General features: G+C 43.5%; 7 protein-coding genes across 9 annotated transcripts; 2 read left to right on the plus strand and 5 right to left on the minus strand.

The window, feature by feature from the left end:
* The first annotated feature begins 200 nt into the window (after nucleotides 1-200).
* c11.1 lies at nucleotides 201-11,941 on the plus strand. 2 transcript variants are annotated; one of them, XM_064699629.1, is made up of 8 exons: nucleotides 204-882; nucleotides 2,365-2,542; nucleotides 2,597-5,043; nucleotides 5,134-5,782; nucleotides 9,292-9,769; nucleotides 9,833-10,930; nucleotides 10,989-11,091; nucleotides 11,150-11,941. In XM_064699629.1, the coding sequence occupies exons 1-8, from the start codon at nucleotides 792-794 to the stop codon at nucleotides 11,290-11,292; spliced, it is 5,187 nt and encodes a 1,728-aa protein (XP_064555699.1). In that variant the 5' UTR covers nucleotides 204-791; the 3' UTR covers nucleotides 11,293-11,941. The 2 variants fall into 2 exon arrangements, with proteins under 2 accessions (XP_064555700.1, XP_064555699.1); XM_064699630.1 differs by lacking the exons at nucleotides 9,292-9,769; nucleotides 9,833-10,930; nucleotides 10,989-11,091; nucleotides 11,150-11,941 and adding an exon at nucleotides 5,846-6,974 and having other exon boundaries at nucleotides 201-882.
* LOC135440459 (uncharacterized) lies at nucleotides 6,175-7,163 on the minus strand. Its single transcript, XM_064699639.1, has 2 exons — nucleotides 7,036-7,163; nucleotides 6,175-6,973 (listed from the first exon to the last, which is right to left on the minus strand). Exons 1-2 carry the CDS (start codon nucleotides 7,075-7,077, stop codon nucleotides 6,626-6,628), a joined length of 390 nt encoding a protein of 129 aa, XP_064555709.1. The 5' UTR covers nucleotides 7,078-7,163; the 3' UTR covers nucleotides 6,175-6,625.
* Nucleotides 7,885-8,707, minus strand: LOC135440458 (uncharacterized). Its single transcript, XM_064699638.1, has 2 exons — nucleotides 8,553-8,707; nucleotides 7,885-8,476 (listed from the first exon to the last, which is right to left on the minus strand). Exons 1-2 carry the CDS (start codon nucleotides 8,592-8,594, stop codon nucleotides 8,105-8,107), a joined length of 414 nt encoding a protein of 137 aa, XP_064555708.1. The 5' UTR covers nucleotides 8,595-8,707; the 3' UTR covers nucleotides 7,885-8,104.
* Aladin (aladin) lies at nucleotides 11,870-13,799 on the minus strand. Its single transcript, XM_064699634.1, has 4 exons — nucleotides 13,338-13,799; nucleotides 12,979-13,269; nucleotides 12,549-12,922; nucleotides 11,870-12,289 (listed from the first exon to the last, which is right to left on the minus strand). The coding sequence occupies exons 1-4, from the start codon at nucleotides 13,739-13,741 to the stop codon at nucleotides 11,946-11,948; spliced, it is 1,413 nt and encodes a 470-aa protein (XP_064555704.1). The 5' UTR covers nucleotides 13,742-13,799; the 3' UTR covers nucleotides 11,870-11,945.
* A 474-nt stretch (nucleotides 13,800-14,273) lies between these two features.
* Grip91 (gamma-tubulin complex component 3) lies at nucleotides 14,274-21,418 on the plus strand. Its single transcript, XM_064699631.1, has 6 exons — nucleotides 14,274-14,736; nucleotides 14,797-14,984; nucleotides 15,041-16,205; nucleotides 16,290-16,482; nucleotides 16,553-16,874; nucleotides 20,239-21,418. The coding sequence occupies exons 1-6, from the start codon at nucleotides 14,625-14,627 to the stop codon at nucleotides 20,995-20,997; spliced, it is 2,739 nt and encodes a 912-aa protein (XP_064555701.1). The 5' UTR covers nucleotides 14,274-14,624; the 3' UTR covers nucleotides 20,998-21,418.
* On the minus strand, nucleotides 17,798-18,748 carry LOC135440460 (peroxisomal multifunctional enzyme type 2). 2 transcript variants are annotated; one of them, XM_064699640.1, is made up of 3 exons: nucleotides 18,629-18,748; nucleotides 18,377-18,537; nucleotides 17,798-18,227 (listed from the first exon to the last, which is right to left on the minus strand). In XM_064699640.1, the coding sequence occupies exons 2-3, from the start codon at nucleotides 18,507-18,509 to the stop codon at nucleotides 18,013-18,015; spliced, it is 348 nt and encodes a 115-aa protein (XP_064555710.1). In that variant the 5' UTR covers nucleotides 18,510-18,537; nucleotides 18,629-18,748; the 3' UTR covers nucleotides 17,798-18,012. The 2 variants fall into 2 exon arrangements, with proteins under 2 accessions (XP_064555710.1, XP_064555712.1); XM_064699642.1 differs by lacking the exon at nucleotides 18,629-18,748 and adding an exon at nucleotides 18,612-18,628.
* On the minus strand, nucleotides 19,055-20,085 carry LOC135440456 (probable methylthioribulose-1-phosphate dehydratase). The gene is made up of 4 exons (XM_064699636.1): nucleotides 19,893-20,085; nucleotides 19,567-19,834; nucleotides 19,314-19,516; nucleotides 19,055-19,254 (listed from the first exon to the last, which is right to left on the minus strand). The coding sequence occupies exons 1-4, from the start codon at nucleotides 20,018-20,020 to the stop codon at nucleotides 19,161-19,163; spliced, it is 693 nt and encodes a 230-aa protein (XP_064555706.1). The 5' UTR covers nucleotides 20,021-20,085; the 3' UTR covers nucleotides 19,055-19,160.
* Nucleotides 21,419-22,042: the final 624 nt, after the last annotated feature.

Consider the following 22,042-nt stretch of genomic DNA (forward strand, 5'->3'; position numbering starts at 1 on the left):
TTCAATAACTCATTTGGACATTCTTTTCCTACGGTGACTTAAACAAACAGTTAATTAAATATTTGCTGCACATTTGAGTGAATGATTTTCCGTTAAAAATTCCTAAGGATGGTACTTAATTGAATTTTAGCGAAACGATAGCGAAACTCATCGTGTCATGATCTTATGAATTGTATTATTCTTGGCACACATCGATGTCTCGATATCAATAACAATTACAGTGTTGTTTTGAGGACGGTGCTGCCCGCGCGTAGCAAAAAAATTGCATAAAAAACGCTAAACAAATGCTATTTTCAGAGTTTTGATTACCATTGTGTCGAAATCAATCGCGCGTGTAGACGTAGCGCCCACCGTCTGATTCATGCCAACGTCACACATTAACTTTCCAGACACACACACAAACGCATATACACTCCTCGCCTGCGCTTCGCTGCGCGGTTGGACGACGACCACCGACCACAAATTTTATTTATCAAAAACGTCATTTGCGCTGAGCGAGACTCGCATTTCATAGTCTCGGCGACGGGGTAATTACAGTGCAATCGGAGGCGTTTGTTTGTTGTTGTTGTGGCAACTAGCCAGCAACTGTGTCGAGCCACAGTGAAAACGCAAGAGAAGCCTTAAATTGCAAATAAAAGTTGACCATTGGAAAAAAACAAACTTGTTGCTCACTGCGGACGCAGAGGCTGGGGCTGCGCATTGTGAAATTCAATTCGAAGAACCAAACCAATCAGAAAATCATCTCAGTCAAACTGGAGAAGTGGAAGAGAACTCGCAATTCCACTAAAAAGATGGACCAACGCCAGCGTAGTCCAGGGGGCGCTCCATCAGCTGCAGCGACAGCTGCAACACCCAACGCCGATAAGCCCACAGTTCTGGAAGGTAAATGCCAATTGTTATATTCATTTCAATAAGCTATGTACATACATATATGTATATGAGTTAAATATGCATGACACACCAGCCGATATGCTCATATGTTAATTTTCACATGAAAATATTTATGCGTATATTTTACTAACGGCCACTTTGGGTTGGGTTCTTTTTTTTTTTTTTGCACTGGGCAGCACTCGAGAACAAAGCGGCCTTTAAGAAAGGGCCACAGGGCGCCAACAATCGCTCCTGCGAACAAAGCAGGCCAGTCTATAAATATATCTACGCATTAACTGCTTTGGTATCCTGAAAAGGATTCGCACACACACTTGTGTGTATATAGTGTGCGTATGTGTGACCTGTTGATTGAGCTATTTTTATGAGCCTCAACTCGTGGCCCATTTACAATTGCGACCCGACATTGAGCTTGAGCCTTATGAAAGGCAACCCACTCAGCTCTCAATGTTAATGTTGCTATTGATGCGACCTCCTACCTACCCGACATAGAATTAGATTAGAAGCACGAGTCGCACTTGCCGCCACTTCATTAAAATTGTTCTTTTTTTTTTTTTAATACATCAAAGAAAATTATGTGATATTAATTTAAGTCAGCTGATAGCAATTATCTATGGAACTAGCGAAATAATGTTCATATTTGTTATTTTCTTTGTTATAAAAAAGGGGGATATTTTAGCTATACAATAATCCATTGTTCTACAGCCATATATATTTCGTTATTATTCCTATAAATTGTGTACCCAAGCCACATCCTATTATATTTAAAATCATTTTAATAAGTATTCTTATTTTTCATTGCTTAAATAGATTTTAGATAAATGCCACAATATTGAAGCATTGAAAAAAAAAATGGTACTCCAGTCGGAAGTGTCCGACTAAAGATATCCAGTGCCAAGTTACCATTACAAACACTCTAACTTCTTTCTATACATTGACACACAAGTTAATTCCAAATCGTGGAGATATTTATAAATAAAAATATTGTTAATCTGCACTAAACGATAACTTACATATTAGATTTGATGCATCCCATATCTTCGAGATATGCATTAAAAGCAATGTCTCAAAATTATTATAATCGATATTATGAGAATGGGAGGCGATGAAAATTGTTCTTCGTATGGTATAGAAGCATATATACTTCAGATTTCCAGTCTCTAGTTTGCCACTGCCTCATACAGCTTGTTAAAGAACTAAACTTGTCACTACCAAGTTTGTCATATGTCGTCGTAGAGTGTTCATCAGCAAAAAGAAATACAATCTATGCTTATGAAGTACCAGTTTTTATAACAAGATAAAATATAGTGGGTAGAACGACTCAGTTGGTTGATCATAAATATTTGTTATTAAAGTAATGTAACTGATCTGTTAGTCGCCCTTTTTGGCTAATCTGAACCGCATTCGATGTGAAGTCAAGCTGCAAACCTATTGAGAAACGCCCCCGTTAACTCATTGTGTTTGTGCATTCCACAGGCGTGATGTCCAACATATTTGATGGTCTGACTGATAAAGATGAGCAAGTGCGTCAGGCCATGCAGCAGGCGATAGTGAAGATTCTGGAGACGCATCCATTGCGAGCCACGCTCATACTGACTGATTATCGCGCCAAAAACGCTAAGCTTAGCGAACAAACTGTGTCCATGATATTGGAGTAAGTGCCTCCCGACATTTTCCTATTCTGTTTATTAAATTTATGATGTTTCAGTTGCATTCATCGGGTGGTTGCCGCGGACACCCCGTTGCCAACGGCGGCTAATGAAAAACTGATTGCCCTGGCCTTAGAGGAACTAACACGCAGCGTGGATCAGCATGTGCCGTTAATACAGAATCCCTCATTGCATATACTCGTGTGCATTGGTCGAGGCGATGACTGCAACCTGGTGGTTGAGGCACTGCAAGCGCACAGTGGCCCCTCGAACACCGTGCCGCATTTTATGCTGATGCAGTGCCTCGGCCAGCTGGCCATGGCCAATACAGCTGGTCTGGTGCCGCACATCAAGACAATATTGGCGCGTTGTTTGCCACATTTGGGTGGCATTAAGCAGGATCACGTCAAGCTGGCATATGCCTATGCAATCGGACGCTTTAGTGAGGCGCTTATGGAACACGGCACCAACACGCCCACAGGCGAAACTAAGGCGGCCGCCAATTGCGCCACGGAAATCAGCGTTGCCTACGACGTGCTCTTCAATCAGTGGCTGCATTCGCGTGAGCCCAAAGTATGCATGGAGATACTGCAGGCACTGTCCAGCATGTACCCATTGTTGCCAAGCGATCGGATATTGGATCAAGCGCCGCGGCTAGTGCCGCAAATTCTAACGCTCTATCGGCGAAGCGTCGATCGCAATGCAGTCACACAATTTTTGTGTTCAGTGCTGAAAACGAATCTCTTGATGCACGCCCAGGTGCTGGATGGAGTAGTCGACGGGCTGATAACGCACCTCTTCGATTTAGTCTGCGTATATCCGGACTACGAAAAGCCACAGACGGTCAAGGGCCACTACGAGGTGCTGCGCTGCTTCCATCTGCTGGCAGGCAACTACGCAGCCAAGATCATGGACACGCTGCTCATCCATCTGCGAAACAACAGCGAACGGGAGCGCATCAAATCGCTGCTTATATTGACGCACCTACTGAACAGCTGTGCGGTGCACATTGAAAGCCGCCTCCAGGCGCTCATCGAGTGCCTCAAGCAGCTGATACTCGCCGAGCGCAGCGTCAAGATGAAACTAACGCTGCTCAAGACCATTGTGGCCCTCGCACAGAAATCGCTCATCCGGGACAAGGAGTTTGTATGGTTTGTGGTGCGTCACAGCTGCAAGTACAGCAAAATTAGCCAGGAGCATGGCACACTGGAGGAGCATGCCACCCTGGTGCTTAGTTGCGAGAATACGCTCTTCATGCTCGCCTCCACGGTGGGTACACTTGACGAGCTGCTCAAACGCGAGTTGCTCAACTATTTTCTGCTATTGGACTACACAGACATTTGCGGCAATCTGGCCAAGTGCTTAGCCAGCTTGTTTGCCAAATCGCCGCACATTGAGTACGACATAGCGGACGATGAGGACCAACAATCGTCGCCAGCGGTAGCAGGTGGCGAAACAGCGGCGGGAGCTGCTGAGGATCGCGGTGCGGTGGTTAAGCGCGGCAAAGTGATTGTGCCCAGCGCCGAAAGCATCTATGCACGCTGCTTGGCACTGCTGGGCAATCAGCTGTGCATTAAACGTGCATCCAACATACTCAGCTTTCTTAAGTACTATCATCCGCAGCTAAATCCAGCTCTGGAGGAGCTCTGGAACCGCCGTATCTCCGACATGCTGCTGCACATCAACAAGCCGCAGGCATATCTGCAGCAGCTGCAAGACTTTCTGCTGGAGACCAACGAGTTTTTGGGCACACGCGATGAGCAGTTTCCGCAGCGCTTGGCCATCAAGTTAGGCGACCAAATGTATTTGTATCCAATGCAATTGCCTCACTCAGAGTGGCAGCTGCCGGATCTGAGCGCCGAGCGGGGCATGCTGCTGCAGTCTGTAGCGCTGACACTCTGTCAGGTAACGGATGTCGCCTGCATCCATACCAAGATAGATCTGATTGTGACAACGGCGCGACAGGAGCGTCTTGATAAGCACATTAAGCATGCGGAATACGAGCGACGCATCGAGCCATGCGCTCGGGCACTCGGCTATATAGCTCGACAACACTTGGCCCATGTGATCAAGAAGCTGTCGGAACTGGCGCAAATGGGCGGTCGCAAACATTCAACGGGTTTCTTTAGCAATCTGCACTTTATTAAGGACACGCACAAGGAGCTAGAGAACTACAAGAGCAATCTGCTGGTGGTGAAAGCCTTTGGCCGCATCATGGACGAGGCAGATCCGTTGCAATCGCTGCAGCATCTAGATGATACCATGCTCAACTTCTTAATGATACAACTGGCCGGCCACAAGGATCAGACCATTATGTCGGCCATACTACAAACGCTGCTTAGCATTTGTAATCAGCTAATTGTCACCAAAGAACAACTGCCAGCTCCGCTCAAACATCGCAAGCAAATCATGGAAACTGTCTTCAGTATACCTATTGAATCGCCCTTCCACGACTTGCCGTTGCTGCCCACCATTTTGAAGCTGGGCACAGATTTCATACGCATCGGTGAGTGAGCACAGACTTAATCGAGTAAAGTATTTACTCCATTATTAACTTTGTTATGTCTTTGTAACTGAACTCGTGTATTTTTGGCAGGCGGTAGCGATAGCTCCGAGTGCGTGGACGGCAGTATCATCTTTGAAATAGCTTGCAAAAACTTTTTTGGCTGCGCCAGGCAGTTGAAAATGAAATTTGATTCGCAGGAGGAGGATGAGCACAACAGCTTTCTCGCCAAGCATCTGAACGAATCGCTGCCACAGCTTAATGCACTGGTGCGCGCCATTGTTGAACTGGATCCGTCACCATCAACGCTGGATCTGATCATTGGCATACTGGAGTGCTGGATGCGGGATAAGAACTCGGAGGTGCGCATCTGCGCCAGCCATGTGCTGAATAACACACTCGAGGTATACATTAAGTCCATGAAAATTGGCGGCTGTGAGGCGCCCTCCAAGTTCAACCAGACAGGCCAAATGCTGGGCAAAATTGTGCCCCGTTGCATCGACTCCAATGGCACTGTGCGCCAGGTGTCAGTGGACATACTGCAAAAGACGCTGGAAATTGCCTGCATCTATGAGACTCTGACCATAGCGAGTATTGACAGCAGCGCCGAGTGGCTAAAGGAGATTGAATCCATCAAGGAGCACATCATCACGGATGAGCCCAAGCAGATCTATAATCTGGCTGGCGATATTGCTAAGATTATAGCGCAACGCATTTCCAGTTTTCAGTATCTGCAGTTCTGGTTAGTATGATTTAATATCTTGTCACATAATTGATGATCAATTTTTCGCTCATTATTTATCAGCTTTAGCCTCACCATTTCATTGAACCATAGTCAACTTTCTCATAACAGTAAGAAATGTTACACACACTTCATTACACCAAAATGACGACATCAACATTTTAAATCGCGTGTTCTATCGTTTATTTATTTATTACCCGTTTATGATTTCAAATTCATGAGTTCTTAATGTTACAAATCCAAAAATTGTACTTTTTTATACCCATGCAAAAGGTTTTATAATATTACCATGAAATCATGGTTGAATAGAGAAATAGTCGAGTCTCTGGAAGTTTATTCTACTATTTAGCTCACACTAAAACGAGTTTGTTAAAATACTCCTATAGAAACAATTGGTTGGAAATTGATTTTTTATTTCAAAACATAGAAAGTATTCAAATTTGTGGAGACATGTATGTTATTTGGGATTATAATACCAAACAAAAGCCAGGTTCTAGCTTAGCCTTACGACACAAATAACTCATTCCAGTTTATGGATTCTCCTATTTTCGTTCTATAGCACTTTTAATGCTCTAACTCTAGCTCTTGTAGTTTCCCTTTGCAGAGAAGACTGTCAAATATTGAAAATAAACACTAGAATTGCTCATCTCCCCGCAATTTGATTTGTTTCTTGAAAACTCTTACATAAGTATCAAAGCAGAATTTTGAATCAAGGATTAACTCGAATAGAGAATTTTGAATAATAACAATAAATTAAATTAATTAACTGCTAATAACTTATCTAAAAAAAAAAGGTCGTATGCGCGTGTGTGTCTCTCTCTTTCGTACGCCGTTTACTTTGAGTCAAGCTTCTGGGCCTGGGCTCCTATTCCTCATCTTTTGACGAGCTGCTTCCCGACGCTTGGCCTGCTTCATATCGGCCGAAGGACTCACGACGTAGTAGGGTAGTTCGTAGAGCTTGTGAAATTGGCCATCAACTTCGGCACAGACGCAATGAATTTCCCGCTTCTTCTCCCTCAGGCGTGCGCTGCGGCGCAACTCCCTCACCGGCTTATAGGTAGGCAATTCAATTTGTTCATCCGGCATCTCCTCATCCGCATTGTCAGTGTTCAGTTCCTGGGTTTGGTCATATTGCACTGATGCCTCATCGCTTAAGCGCTTGAAGAAGATTGTGTTCGCAGCAGAGGCAGCCTAAAGGATCCTTGACATATTCTATTTTAATTTTATTTTACTCTTCATTTAAGAATTCTTACCAATTGATAAACAGTGCCAAAAATGTTAAATATTCCGCTCATTTTATACTAGTGTTTGATGTTACTGCTATGAAATCAAATCTCGACTGAGGACTATTTTTTCAGGTGTGCTAGGATGTTGTGCCCGATGGCAGCTAGCTCGGGACGTACTCGATCAAAATTAGGGTATATTATTGAAAGTCATAACACGGAGCGCACTAGACGTTGTCTTTAGTTAATCATTCTGTTCTCAAATGACAAAGGAGTATATTTGTGCAATGTCCCAGGGAATTTCGGCCTGCAAATTCTCTTGCCACGCCACGCCTATAACAATTTTTGGTAGACTCTTAATGAACTCCTCTAGGGATCAAGACAAATCTGTGGCAAAAGATAAAAAAATCGATATTTCCCCGGGTTACAATTTGTAATTCACCTATTTATAGTTACAATAGGCAATATTCGGAAAGACTCTTCCGACCGACTCAACCTGTATTTACACTGAGAACGGGCAACCCGACTGGCAAGAGTATTCTTAATTGACAAATAAAAGTAAAGCATATTTAAGGATCTCAGGATGACAAGCTTAGTCGATATGGCATCGCACATCTACCCATTCGCCTGGGTATCTGCAAACCAATCCCTGTTGAAATTAATATAGGATGCTTCTTTCGCTGGAAGTAATATATGCATCAGATTTGCATAGTCAACATTGTTCGCAAGAATTGCATCTTACAGCTGCCATATTAACGATCGGGCAATCGAGATATTTAAGAAAGCTATACAAAAAGTAAAATATGCTCTACATGAGCCAACAGGCCAAATTGTGGGTTTCAAATCGATTTTTAGACTTGGTAATAAACAACGTAAATCCCATATTTAGTGTCAGAACGAAAGGCTGCTGACCGATATATTTATACGTTTTATATAAATGCTTATAATGCTATCTCTTTCGAGCTAATGAAATCTTCTGGTTGTGTCTCTTACAATCTCATGTCAGGTATCAAAATAAAAATTTGGAAAAAAACAAACCATTAACATCAATCGAATAGTGAATTTTGGAATATGTGAAGGAATAATGAAAATGAACTATTTATAACCGATCTTCAGAAACAAACTGCAAGTGTTGATCTACCGTGCGCCGGATGCTTCGCGTCAGGCTTAGGGGCTGGGAGTCGCCAGCTTGCGCTTTTTGACGAGCTTCTTCGCGACGCATAGCCTGGTGCATATCGTCTTGAGGATCAAAAACGTAATCCGGCAGATCGTAGAGCTTATGTAAACGGCCATTAACTTCCTCACAGACGCAGTGAACTTCCCTTTCCTTATTAAGACTCGAGCTGATATTGATCGGCTCGTCGGACATCTCATCCGCATCATCGGTGGACGCTTCCTGGCTTTCATCCTCTTCAGCAGATGCCTCATCGTCCAAGGGCCCGAATAAGATTGTATTTGCAGCTGAGGCAGCCTAAAGAATATATAGTTTGTTATGGTCCTCTTCTTCTGGATCCTTGGCCATTCCTATTTTAACATTATAATCTTACCAGTTGACAGAAAGTGCCGAAAATGTTGAATATTCCACTCATTTCGTAATAGTCTTTGATGTTACGACTATGAGATAAAATCTCGTCTCAGGATGACAGCTAGTTCCGGGACCGACTTGATCAGAATAAGGAAATATTATTCAAAGTCCTAAGACAAAGTCAACTTTACTTAGTGTTTTTTTTTAATTCATTACCCTTTTTCGAGCTCTTAATTTGATTGACCTGGATTCTATAGAAATAGTTGGTATGCTTATCTAATTGTTTTCAACATTTATTGTTTTTAAAGATACTTTCGAGCAAACTTAATAGCTAATCGTTATGTTGTGCTACCCTATAATTTATTTGACTACTATATCTTATTCTAAAAAATAATAAGTCGTGGTTCCCGGCCCAAAAAACGAGCCAATTTTAGACAGATATAAAGCTACTCAAGCCAAACATCGAGGCATTTTGTTCTAATTGCATAATCGCATAATTTTCATTTTTTGTTGTCTATTTTTATTTTATTATTTTTGCCTAATATACAAATATACGTTATTAAAAGTGGATTCGAACCGGCAACTTCTCGCTTGTAAGTCCGACGCTCAAACACATACGCCTCGCGTTCAGGGCTGCGTTGTTTGGCAATGTTTTATGTAAAATCTTTGATATAGATGTACATATATATCTATACTTTCTTGCATCATTAAAGTATATAGTTTGGGTACCCATATTTAAATGTTATTCTTTTTTTTTTTAGCAAAACTTTGTTGCAGTCTCTGCGCGATCCGGAACAGAGCTCCACCATTGGCGCGAGTGTTGTTCTGAAGTTCTTCATACAGCAGAAGGGCTCAGAGCTGTTCCATGCCATACCCGATCTGGTCAAGGACAGTCTCGTGGCGCTGCAACTGTGCGACGTGCCGCGTGCAAAGTCTGGCGTACTTAAGGCCCTGGTGGCTTTGACCAAGCACCATCCGAAGCTCGTCTGCGCGGAGATGCTGCAACAGCCCCTGCCGTACGATGAGCATCTTGTTGAGTATTGGCATCTGGTCTGCAATGATGCGGAGCTCACCGGCCTCATGCTGGACAACTTTTTGCAGCTGCTCAGCGGCGCCTGCCTGCACGAGCCGCAGGATGCCAGTGGCATGCCGAGCGATCGTCAAAGATTGGCCAGCGTTCAGCCGTTTGCCATATTTTGTGCGCTGCACGAGATGCTGCCCTGCAAGGACATACATGATGTGAGTAGCCAGTGGGCGAGATTCCGGGATTTGTGCATTAATTGGTTGTGGATTTGATTGCAGCAATTGAAGGCGAGATTTGCAGAGATGTTCAGCATGCTGTTGACTTCACTGTCCAGCTATACGAATCTGGCCGCACCCATGCCTGCAGCACCGCCGGCAAGTCCCAGCCAGCCGAATAAGTCGTCTAGCAAGTTTGGATTTGTGCCCAACAAAGAGCTAATCAAACTGAATCCCTGCCAAATAGCACTCGAAACGTTTCAGGCATTCCTCAACAATTTGGAGATGGAGCAAATTGCCACCGTGCTGACGGTTAATACCCAACTGGCTGCCAGCACGGACTGGCACAGTTACATTGAGCTATTGACCCCGATGGCCATTGGCCTGGCCAATCAGCTTCAGCTAACCAGCCCTGGCATGCGCCAGCTGGTAAATGCTCTGAGCAAATATGTTGCCTCGCCCCATGATGGCCAGCGCGTTGCAGCCGTTGGGCTATACTCACGCCTTGTGCCGCTCAAGCCGTGCGGCGAACTGGCCAGCTGCCTAATGCTACATCTGGGTGCCGCTCTAAGCGATCCCAATGCGGTTGTGCGTGGCCTCAGTCTGCAGGGCATGGGCTATGTGGGCCAGCTGGGCGAGCACGAGTCACCGCGCTATTCGGAGATGGCAATACAAGCTCTGCTCAAGGGCGTCGACGATACTGTTGGTGAATGTCTCATCAATATACCGCTGGAGAGCATGCGCGGACTCTCTCGCATTTTACAGGCGTTGCCCAGTGATCGAGTCGAGCCCTTTCATGTATCGCTGGCCATACGCATACGTCCCTTCTTTGGCAGCTATTCGATGGAAATGCGCGAGGCGGCAATTATACTATTTGGGGATTTGTGCGAATCAAAACATGATGACGGCAGCAGTTCGCCAACCTCATCGATGGAGGCACTACGCGAGCAGCTCTTTGCCAATCTATTTCCGCTGCTGCTCCACCTGAGCGAGAGCGAGCCGGCCATTGCCTCCGCTTGCAAAGGCACCCTTCGACGTGTCTGCCGCTTGCTGCGCGCCGTGCGCGTCAATGAGATTGCCCAGCAGCAGCTCGTTAGCGACGCGGATCAGCAACGTCCACTTCACTACAGCAACTTTGTCGTAGATTTTGTCAAAGTGATCGTATGTATGAGAAGATATTTGCGATACTCTAAACCATTCACCTTTCAACTACTAACAGGCACTGGAACTGACCGAACACATCCAGGACTTTATAGACTCGTGCATGCCCAAGCTGCGTAGCCAGTGGCCGGAAGTGCGCGGCAGTGCGGCCATTGTAATCGGTAGGTGTCCATCCCAATGTTGACAGTGGACGAAGTCTATAAATATATTTACCCGTAGGCATACTGCACAATTTCCTTAGCGAGCGGAATGCACAAACCGAGTCTGTGGCTAGCAAGATTGCAGTGCTGCTCAAGGATGAGCAGGTGACGGTGCGCGTGCGTGCTGCCCAGGCGCTGGGCTATTTCTATGGAGACATTTAGAATGGGGACATCTAATGCGTCTTCAGGCACTGGGACCAATATAAACGCAACTCTGATCTGTACTAAGTATAAACAAACACATCCACACCAGCAGTCGTATTTTATAATACACATTAAATTTAGTATTTCTCCAAGTGTGATCCTACATGCGCTTAGCATGGACGTCTAACCTTTATGTATCCTTATTATGTTTGATAATCATTTGAATGTTTGTTTTGTTATTCGTATATGTATGTGTAAGCATATATATATGCGTATATTACATATATGGAAATCGTTATATTTCTGTTTGGCATATTTCTTGTATATAATATATATATTTATATAAGTTATGATTGTTATCCCAGTACATTTGAAAACGCGACACATTTGGTCTTGTGCACGACCATAACATAGCCGAAGACAATACCTTAGACTTGTTTCTCAATAGATCTTAATTAGCGCACGAGCTTCAGCTTCAGCTTTGTGTCAATTATTTGTACTTTTCAGTAACAAAAACATTTAGCATCTAAGTCTAACTCTTAGCACAAGATCAAATGCTCCTCTGTCAGCGAGCTGTTATTTTAATTCCAACATGTTAATTGTGTACCTTTATTAACGCTTATAAAAACCAAATACATAAAAATAAATAAATCCTATTCACATAGAATCGTTTAATCTAAAGCATAGAACTGAATGCGACCAGTTGACCAGCCAATGGTCAGTACCGAGCGATCGTTGTCCTTGTTCAATGGCTGAAAGCAAACGAAGCTGGGATACTCGGCCGTCGTTTGGCCATTTAAATAGTAACCGCCCGATATTTGCAAATCGTACTTCTGTATGTATGTGCGGAAAATGGCTATGGAATTGGTTGACTTGAAGGTGATCACCAGATATTTGCCCTGCGGATCCCATACCAACTGCTGGACAGTGCCTCCAATGAGCGTGTGCTTGCTGCTATCCAAGGTGCACGCATTTAGATCGGCAACAGGCAGCACTTCCTTATCATCGGATTTCGCTGTAGCAAGGCAAATGGGAATCAGTTTATGAAACATTAACGATACTACGAGCTTTGAATACTACAAAGCATGTAGGCAGCATTATACAGACGATCTGGATGCTTGAGCAGTCGCCTACCTGTTGCATGCCAACCTAACTAGTTTTGGGTTTGCTCTTGGGCAAGCTGCGAGGCGTGTGCTTGCATTAACTTAGCAGACACGCACTATACCAGCAGTGCCCGCATTGGTTAATTGATTAAGTCTGGACCGAGCACTTACATGACTGGAGAAGCAGCTGAACGAATTGAAGACGATATAATATTGGCTCAGCAGTGCTCGCAAATAGCAGAAAGCGACCGTAGGGTGACCAGCAGGCGGCTTGAACGTTGCCGCCGTCGCATACCCAGCGATCTGAGGTCCAGCGATCGTGACATTTCCACACGCGAAAAACGCGATCCACAGTTGCCGCAAAGATCCACTCATTGCACGGTGACCAGCTGAGCAGAGAACCTGGTGGACCCAGACGTTTCAGCGGCTTTAACTTTTTACTGTCAGGATGCCAAATGAGTATGGCGCGATCACCAATGGAAGCGGTGGCCAGCAAGGTGCCGTCCTTGTTCCACTGCAGCGAGCTGATGGGTAGATTGTCCGGACTGAAAATACAAATAAAAGCTGAGTGATGGCACGCATCAGCTGGAGATTTACGCACTGTTTCAATGTGTGACTGGGATTGATGGTGCGACCCAGATGCAGGTTGTTGTCAATTATCCAAAAACACAAGCCCTGACGGCAGCCAACCACAAGCTCAAAGGCACACAACGGCCGCCAGGCCATGCATGTTATTTGGGTTTGTGTTGGGCTTTTTAGCACGGGGCCCATGCCGGCATTATTATCTGTAATTTTATTGTAAACACGCACCACGTCGTCCACGCCGGCAATGGCCAGTTTGAAGAGATGCACGTGCCAAGCGATGTAGCGAACAGAGCTGTTTACCCAATCTCTGCAAATATATAAGAATAAGTCTTATAGTATCATGTATATATACTATATAGAGAACAGAGATCGCACCTGGTCTCAGCATATTGGGCAATGCGCTCAGCGCTCAGCTGCTGTGTGTGAGGAAATACCTTTAATTTAAATCTGCTATAGAGGTCCAGCACATACGCAATATAATCGGCTGTTTTGCTTATAAGAGGCGCTTGTTCGCGCGTTTTTTCGCTACGCGCCTCCGCGAGCGACTCCCAAAAGCCGCCATCGAAGAATGTGCGCGAAATGCGCTTCGGCACGCTTTCGCTCTCGACCGGTATGAAGCTGTGGCCCACTGAAAAGCGGTGAGCTGATGGATTGAGCAGCTCGTTCTTTAGATTAATTGTTGGATATTGCTCCAACTCTGGTATATAGTTGTGGCGATGCCCCACGCCCGTTGGTGAGGACAATGGAGGTATTTGCTTTAGGTTGCTTAAAGATGCCATTTAAATTTATTGTGCTTGTTGAGCTTAGAGCTGTGCGACATTTATGTACTAGTTACTTGTCACGAATATGGCAAATAAGTCGCAGCTCTGCCAACCTATCAAAAACCTTCATCGAAATTAACAGTTATTAATAATGAAATTAAAATGAATCTTCTATATAATAAATACAGTAGTGGCAAGAATATTATGCCGATGATAGTTTGTAAAAGCAGAGCAAACATTTTAAATTTCATTCTTAAGCGATGGCGTGTTTCGATTAATCGTACGTAAATCACGACCGCATATTAAATATCGTTTAAATACTAATACTTCTTTTTAAATATTTATGAGTAGCAGTCACTGTAACTTGTATTATTCAAGTTAAAGTTTAAATCCAAGTAGGCTCCTTTAGCATGCGTTCGACTCCCGTCGGTTTTTCTGATTATGAACCAAAATTGACAGCCACCTAACTTTCTGTAAAGCAAAGATTCGAATGATTTTACAATAGAATTGAATCAACATTTTGGGAACCACTGCATACAGTTCAGTTCAGAACCTGCTAGCATCCCTCGTTTTTTCTTAATTGTTTGGCAGCAAACAAATTCAAACGAGCTCTTTGCCTTTATTATTATTAACAAATAGTATCCAGTTAGGCGCTTTACCGTTTTAGTTTTGTTTTTGAGTTGCCATTTTTAGCATGTGAATTGAGACATTCGATAGGAAAGCACAAGTGAAGTCTGTGCAGCTGTGTTATCCGCTCATTCGTCCAGCAGTTGTTGTTTTTCACCTCGCCGCCAATTTTGGCACAAACACAAACGCGCGCGCCTCCCATAAATTTGGCGAACGATTTTATATATACTATAAATTGGCAAACGAAGTACTTTAGCAAAACAACAACAACAAAATGTCTAACTCGAATAACAACACAGGTAGCAAAAATATTGGGTATGAATTTAAAAGCCTTATATCGAAACTCAGGGAGGGCGTACACCCCAAGGACTCGCAGGAATTATTAGGTAAAATACGCAGTTCTTGCACTTGCTGTGTTTTCTTATATGTTATTTTTTACTTTCCAGATCGAATGGTGCCGCTTGCCGTGCAGTATATTAACAAGTGCCCCGATATATTTGATAGTCCACCGCCACTGACCGAGGATGATTGCTTAGACAAGATTATGACTATATTGGAGTCGAACCCGATGTGGGGTGAGGAAGATAAGCCTGGATCGGTCTTCCACGAGCATTACGTTGTTGCCTCCTGTGAGGTGAGTGTGACTGTAATTGGATGACGCACCAAATACTCTTACTCATGCTGTTGCAGATTGAAGATCAGCGTATGCGGGACCTTCTATCGAATCTTATATTGTTTAGCCTGGAAACTGATGCACAGTACGTCCCCTTGAACGAAATTGGGCAGCAACCTAGTCGACGTTCCAGATCGTCAATTAAAGTGGACAACACGAACAGGAGCTCGTGCAGCAGCATCCTCCAATCTAATGGAATAGGCTTAAATGGCAATAAAAATGGGATGTCAGTAAAGCCCTGCAGCTACGATCCGACACAGACGAGCGTGGGTCTAGGCAACCTACCTTTGCCCAACTACATCCTGGATACAACAAAGCAAAATAACGTCAATACCGATCATGATGTTGTGCAGAACGCAATATATTCCTTTATGGGCGTACAGGGAAAGTATCTTAAGAAGGATGTTATTACGGGGCGCTTCAAGCTTGATCCGCTTACCATGAAGACCATCTCACCAGTGCAGTGTGGTATGCTATTGCGGCTGTCCGAGCTAGGTTATTATCATGATCGGGTGTCCAAATTTTCGAATACAATGACCGGCTACAATGCCATGGGCAGTATGGGCCAGGCATTCATGGCGAAGCTGAAACTGGAGATGAGCGAATTTCATGGGCAGGTGGCACTCTTGCAGGATCAGCTCAACGCATTTCGTCAGACGCAGATGCGAGACTTCGTCGATCGCGATCAGAGCTGGTTGGACAGACAACGCGAGCAGCTGACGCTAATGAAGCTGCTTTGCTGGTACATGGAGCCACTGCGGCGCATGCAATGGCTAACAAAAATCGCAGATGCCTGCCAGCTAAAGAAGGGCGGTGACCTGGCCTCCGTGCTATATAAATTTCTAAACAATGGTGATCCCATGATCAATAAACTGGCCAATGACCTGTTGACCGTGAGCTGTGGACCATTGGTACGCATGATCTCAAAATGGATGCTCGAGGGTGGCATCGAGGATAGCCACGGGGAATTCTTTGTTGAATCGCTTGACGAGGTCGGCGCTGATCGACTCTGGCACGATAAGTTTCGGTTGCGGCACAGCATGCTACCCAAATTTATCACACTTGAACTGGCCGACAAGATACTTAAAACCGGCAAAAGCATTAACTTCTTGCGTGAAATATGCAAAATGGAGGAAGCTGTAAAGGGCCGTAAGGAGCTTAAGTACGTTATTGACAATCATGGTAAGCCGACATCGATAAAAATATTCATTATTCATTATATGGCAGCATTGGAACAATTTTTCTCTAACCATTCACTTTTTTCAGTTTCCCACATCTTTTCGTACGTGCCAGACACAACCTGGCATGCGGCCATTGAGACTTGCTATTCGCAAACTTCTAAGCATGTGCTGGACATTATGGTTGGACCACACAAGCTGTTGGATCATCTGCAAGGGATGCGTCGCTATCTATTGCTTGGCCAAGGCGACTTTGTCAGCATTTTCATCGAGAACATGAAGTGCGTTCAAGAACAAATTCAAAATATGACCTGCTTTTCAGTTTGTTTGCTTGTTTTGTGGCTTCCGCAGGGATGAGCTGGAGAAAATTGGCACCGACATTTACTCACACGATCTATCCGCAATGCTTGATGCCGCCCTGCGCTGCACCAATGCCCAGTATGATGATCCAGATATACTTAATCATTTGGATGTGGTGGTTAAGACGCCATATGCCGGTGACTGCGGCTGGGATGTCATCTCATTGCAATACACGGTCCGTGGACCGTTGGCCACCATGCTGGAACCCGCAATGCCCACATACAAGGCGCTATTCAAGCCACTCTGGCGCATCAAGCACATGGAATTCGTATTGTCCACAAAAATTTGGAAGGTACAAATGGGCAACGCCAAGGTGAGTTAATAAATATTTAAAATCTCTACTTATATGTATGCGCTGCATACCGAATAGCTGGTTATAGAAACCAACAGCCGGGGGTGAATGAAGAGACCAAAAATATTCCACGCGAACCTACTAACCAAATTCGATATTTCTTGCTCTTGCGAGCTCCGGACACCCAACAAGCCCGATATAAAAATCGATTCTAATAGATTTTATGGAAACAGGCGAGTCATCGACTATTTTTTAAATCAAACTTGGTCATTTACTGTAAATGAAGGAGCTACGCTCCAAAGTCTCTAGTTCATAGTTTATGGGGACAGATTATATCGCTCATTTACTTAAAGACTGTCATAAACAAAAACGCGACTTTTGATGTAATGATGCATTATTTAATTATTTGTTATTTTTGCTTCAAGCTGCTACTCACTGGAATCATTAAACGCGTTTTATTTATTTTATTGCGAAATTGTGCGTTTTGAGTTATGACCATCTTCGTTTAAATGAGCGTTATATACTTTATGGGAAGGACGTCTACTTCTAAAATGTTTATCCATTTTCAACGGGTACAGGCTATACAAAGTAAGAAACTATTCATTGTATTGGACGCAAAGTTTTGATAGTGTCAGACGGGCAAGATATCCCAGTTGCCAAATTCCAACTGGCCCCTCTATAGGAAATGGAGAATTCTGTTTTTCTTTAATGGATAAGATTAGCGCATACCTTGGCACGTAATCTAATCCATGGTACTGAAACAAACGCTTAACAATAGTCGACTTCCCGTTGCACATTTGCTATTGCCGAACCATGATAAGGGGCTAGGCTATCGATATCTGGGTATCAGGGTATCAGGGCGCAGGTTTAAAGTACACGTACTCGCCAGGTACTTTGTTCTTGGTATATAATTAGATTGAATGCAATAATAAATCGAGCATAAATTCCTTCTAGGCTTATGTATTATTTTCTAATTACACATAGTATTAACATACAAAAAAAATCACACATACACATTGTGCAAACACGGCGAAAATATCGCAATTACGATGATGCAAAGTAAAACAACAAAAAATGCGATACAAACTGGGCATACATATGTGGGATATATGTATGTACGTCGGTGTGCGTTAGATTGTGAAATCACCAAAATGTCTGTTTACAACTTGGCGTCCGTCTTGAGCAGAGGTGCCAGCTTCTGCGTCAGCATGATGTTGCCGGCAATCTTCAATTTGCCCTTCATGAAGGCAGCCTGGGGATTCAGCTTGCCCAAGGCGATGTCGACCATGTCCTCATCGGCAACCGTTAATGTGGTGTCCACCTTGACGCCCTGGGCGGGTCCCTCATACGCCTTGGCGCTCTTGCAGTCGAGGGCTGTTAATTAATTTAATCAATTAGGTCGGCGTTATTATCTAAACAGCAGCTGGTGCCGAAGTACGCGACTGTTAACTGCACTTTGAACTTTACACGGTTAATTATCGTTTGCGTCGCGTGTGTAATTAGAAGTTCGCACATTTACTTACTCCATTCCTTGGCTACTTTGCCATCCTTGGTGATTTTATAGAGGAACACGCCGTTAATGGCCTTGGCCTTGGCGGCATTATCCTTCAAGCCTTCGATAATTTTCTGGAAAACGGCGTCCGATTGCAGCGACATTTTAATTGTTTCTGTTGAATTGTTGGAACTGCGATTTAATGAAACCAAAAAAAAAAGAAACAAATTAGTGTTTCATTAAAAATTGTGCAATATATGATTAACCCGCGTCAAATGCTTACACCTAAAATGCGAAACGTCAAATAATGAGCAAGCAGCGGCAATCGTTGATATTTATGTGCTTTTTTTCTCTAATTCCGCTTTGCTCTGACACTCGACTGCTGAGCTCTCGTTCATTTTTTGACACACACGCACACACACAAAACAAATACTGACCAATAAAAAAAAATCGATAGTCTGTTGGAGTTTGCACTCTCTCTCTCTCTCTCTCGCTCGTTACCGGTCTGTTAACTAACATGAGCAGCTGTTGGCGCTCGTACTCGCACTGTGTGCTGTACAAAGTGCGCCAACGATTTGAAGATCATAAATTCTCAATGGGTATAACGATTAGTTTTAGATTATGGATTACGCCCTGCTAGCCCTACCATTTCTTTTCAATATAGAAAATATGACTACGTACGGATGTATATGTTTAAATACATCAGCAATTTGTTGGTACAAATGTATAAACACATTTATTTTTATCAGCATGTACTTCATTAGGTACACATTATATATATTATGTACATGTCAATATTAAATTTAGCTTAATGCTTATGCCTGCAATGCGTTCTCAAACTTTTCTGGGTCCAGTCCGGCCTGCTTCATCTGGACGGCTATGGAGAACAGGTAGTCATAGCACTCCGACCTGTAAGCATTCAGACAATCGCACATTTCCTTAATAATTACATATAGGTAGTTACTTACATAGTCTTAGCCTTTTCCCATGTTTGACCCCAAACATAGACGCCGTGGCGACGTACGAGAACAGCTGAACATCCGGGATATTCCATCATGGCCGCATACATGCTGTCGGCCAGGTCCCGTTCGAAGGGCGTGTTCTCAATGATGGGCACAACCAACTGCTCGTCGTACCGCAGATAGCGCTTATCAGATTCATCATAGACGCCCTACGATAGATCAAATTAGCATATTACTGCCTTCTGCATAGGACTCGTACCTTTATCATTTCCAGATGTGTGCAACGAAACGTTTTTCCCGGCCAAAGCAATGTTGCCATTACGGCATGCTGGGAATGCGTGTGAATGACTGCGCCGGCATTACGATGTCTGTATGCCAGCATAAAGAGCGGGGTGCACTGACTCTTGCTCAGGCCCTTGATCTCTGGTGGTAATTGCAAATCCTTGCCATCTATGTCTTGCACAAACAGGTCTTCCGGTTGCATACGCTCCTTTTGTACCCCCGAAGGCGCGATATAGATTTCATTGCTGTTTCAAAAGTCATTCAGGGTTATTTTCATGGGGACAACATTCGTGATGCACTTGCTTGTATTTAATGCTCATGCCGCCACCAGTCCCGGTTACCCAGCCCAGGTGATAGAATTGCCTACATAGCGACGGTATCAAGTTGCGCGGATGCTCCCCAGGTAAATCCTTAAAAATTGACAATGCCATTATGGAGTTGTGCGACTGATAAGACAGCAAATGCTCGGTCACGCAGTCACGTATGTAAACAATGATAAGTGCGATTGTTAGTTTCACACTCACTCTGCACGCTGTTAATATTATCGATATATATAAATATATCGATAGCCGCCGTATAGTTTAAATCCGTGTTTTACTGTTTTTCTATGTATGGTTAATGGTTAATGGGTATATTTATATATTTTCAGGCATTGCGTTCGATGGGCAGTGAGATTGCCAAAGCCACCTACCGATTGCATCTGTTCACGTCGGAAATCATGCACTTTGTTCATCAAATGCAGTACTATGTACTCTTCGAAGTGATCGAGTGCAACTGGGTGGAACTGCAGAAACGCATGCAGCAGGCCAAGGCTTTGGATGACATTCTCGACGCGCACTCCAAGTTTTTGCACGCGATCAGCATTGGATGCTTTGTGAACACGTCAACGAACATGGAAAGCCATCTTGAGGTGGTTTATGAGAATATCATTTCGCTGGAAAATTGGCAGGCCAACTTTTATCAAGACTGCTTCGCTGAATTGGAAGCACGTCAGCAAATGGCTAAAACAATCGCCGATTCCGAACAGGCCGGACGTTATGGTCTGACCACTGTACAAAAAATGGAACGCGATCAGGAGCGCAAGATATTCGAGCAGAAGCTTATAACCTCCTGTCGGACGCTTGAAGGATTTGCCGTGTCCTATGGGAAAGCAGTAGGTGGCTTTCTGCTGGCGCTTAACTCCAGCGACGATCCCAATCTTCAACTGTTTGGCACCCGTCTGGACTTCAATGAATATTATAAAAAGCGGGATACAAATCTCAGCAAACCGTTAACCTTCGAGCATTGGCGTTTGAGCAATGTGTTTGGCACCTCCAAAAGCCACATGGGAGGTCGCTACAGCATGCATCCGCAAACACCATCACAGTTTGCAAACCATGGTCACACTCAATTACTGTCCTGGGACTAACGGTTAACTCAGGCGGAAGATTGTGATACTCACAATCAGGAAGCGCTTTATCCCAGTGCCAACAACAATGACAACAACGACGACAACAACAATAGCCGAGTAAAAGACAACAGTTCTGATCGAGTTGATTTGGCTCGACGCCCACTTTTAAAATACAGGGCTGCAAATTGTTGCGATGTCATGTAAATTGCATCGTGCTTTTATTTCGTCATCATTAGGAAAGATAAACAAAAGTATTTAGCTTAAAAGGCCATTACCGCACGCGAGCTACCTGCATATTGTTGTTACAAGACAAGCGTTTTTAAATGTATCATAATTGCCAAAATATCCCCAGGAAAGTATTCTATTCTACTCACACCTCTCCGAACCAGAAGTAAGAAGCAAAGAACATGCACAGTTAAAACGAAACGTTTTTTTTTTTCGCCACAAAAAGAAATGATTGTAGCAGAAAGCGTTGTTATCAAATGAAAGAAAATACACTCGAACACAGCACATTGCGTTGTTAGCCGTGCCAAAGTATTAGAAAATTCGAAATTCTCTTGTATTAAATTATAACATTCTGCGGCCATTTCAGCACGTTTATTCTACACATCAAACGAACTCCTTCATCAAATCAATTAATCAATCATATTAAAGACTTGCATTTGTCTGTTATATATATCATATAAATTGTTAATGCTATAACAATTTGTTAATTAACTATGTAAAATTTTAAAATCGTTTTAAAGCAATTTTAGTGAAATGTCAAATAAAATGTTTTCATTTATAATTCGAATAATGATAGAAACGATTTTACATGTTAATATATTAAAAGCAACTCCACAAGTTCTAAATAAATGGTTATCTATTTTAAATGAAATATGCCTTCCTTTTTCAACTGGTAAAAATTTTGAAATGTGCTTTTAGCTTGGTGGGAAGAAAAGTTTTGTCTAACCAGTCCAAATATGCCCGATGTTTTGCACGTTATTAAGTTGAAATAGTCTATCGATATAATGTAGAAATCGGAATATTCTTATCGATGGTTTATGCAATATCGGCTGCAATA

Source organism: Drosophila montana, unplaced genomic scaffold, assembly GCF_035044405.1.
Source record: "Drosophila montana isolate Dmon_TW-CO22-7 unplaced genomic scaffold, ASM3504440v1 contig_1624_1, whole genome shotgun sequence".
Lineage (NCBI taxonomy): Eukaryota > Metazoa > Arthropoda > Insecta > Diptera > Drosophilidae > Drosophila > Drosophila montana.

Bases quoted from the DNA above. Each gene is read 5' to 3' on its own strand.
- LOC135440456 (XM_064699636.1), bottom strand. From the start codon at position 20,020: ATGGCATTGTCAATTTTTAAGGATTTACCTGGGGAGCATCCGCGCAAC. The intron at 19,835-19,892 runs GCAAGTGCATCA...CTTTTGAAACAG, and splicing joins GGCATGAGCATTAAATACAA to CAATGAAATCTATATCGCGC. The intron at 19,517-19,566 runs GTACGAGTCCTA...GATCTATCGTAG, and splicing joins CACATCTGGAAATGATAAAG to GGCGTCTATGATGAATCTGA.
- Grip91 (XM_064699631.1), top strand. From the start codon at position 14,625: ATGTCTAACTCGAATAACAACACAGGTAGCAAAAATATTGGGTATGAA. The intron at 14,737-14,796 runs GTAAAATACGCA...TTTACTTTCCAG, and splicing joins GGACTCGCAGGAATTATTAG to ATCGAATGGTGCCGCTTGCC. The intron at 16,483-16,552 runs GTGCGTTCAAGA...TGGCTTCCGCAG, and splicing joins ATTTTCATCGAGAACATGAA to GGATGAGCTGGAGAAAATTG.
- c11.1 (XM_064699629.1), top strand. From the start codon at position 792: ATGGACCAACGCCAGCGTAGTCCAGGGGGCGCTCCATCAGCTGCAGCG. The intron at 9,770-9,832 runs GTGAGTAGCCAG...ATTTGATTGCAG, and splicing joins CCTGCAAGGACATACATGAT to CAATTGAAGGCGAGATTTGC. The intron at 10,931-10,988 runs GTATGTATGAGA...AACTACTAACAG, and splicing joins TAGATTTTGTCAAAGTGATC to GCACTGGAACTGACCGAACA.
- Aladin (XM_064699634.1), bottom strand. From the start codon at position 13,741: ATGGCATCTTTAAGCAACCTAAAGCAAATACCTCCATTGTCCTCACCA. The intron at 12,923-12,978 runs GTGCGTAAATCT...TTGTATTTTCAG, and splicing joins CCCAGTCACACATTGAAACA to TCCGGACAATCTACCCATCA. The intron at 12,290-12,548 runs GTAAGTGCTCGG...GCCTTGCTACAG, and splicing joins TCAGCTGCTTCTCCAGTCAT to CGAAATCCGATGATAAGGAA.
- LOC135440458 (XM_064699638.1), bottom strand. From the start codon at position 8,594: ATGAGTGGAATATTCAACATTTTCGGCACTTTCTGTCAACTG. The intron at 8,477-8,552 runs GTAAGATTATAA...TATATTCTTTAG, and splicing joins TCGGCACTTTCTGTCAACTG to GCTGCCTCAGCTGCAAATAC.
- LOC135440460 (XM_064699640.1), bottom strand. From the start codon at position 18,509: ATGTCGCTGCAATCGGACGCCGTTTTCCAGAAAATTATCGAAGGCTTG. The intron at 18,228-18,376 runs GTAAGTAAATGT...ATTAATTAACAG, and splicing joins CAAAGTAGCCAAGGAATGGA to CCCTCGACTGCAAGAGCGCC.
- LOC135440459 (XM_064699639.1), bottom strand. From the start codon at position 7,077: ATGAGCGGAATATTTAACATTTTTGGCACTGTTTATCAATTG. The intron at 6,974-7,035 runs GTAAGAATTCTT...AGGATCCTTTAG, and splicing joins TTGGCACTGTTTATCAATTG to GCTGCCTCTGCTGCGAACAC.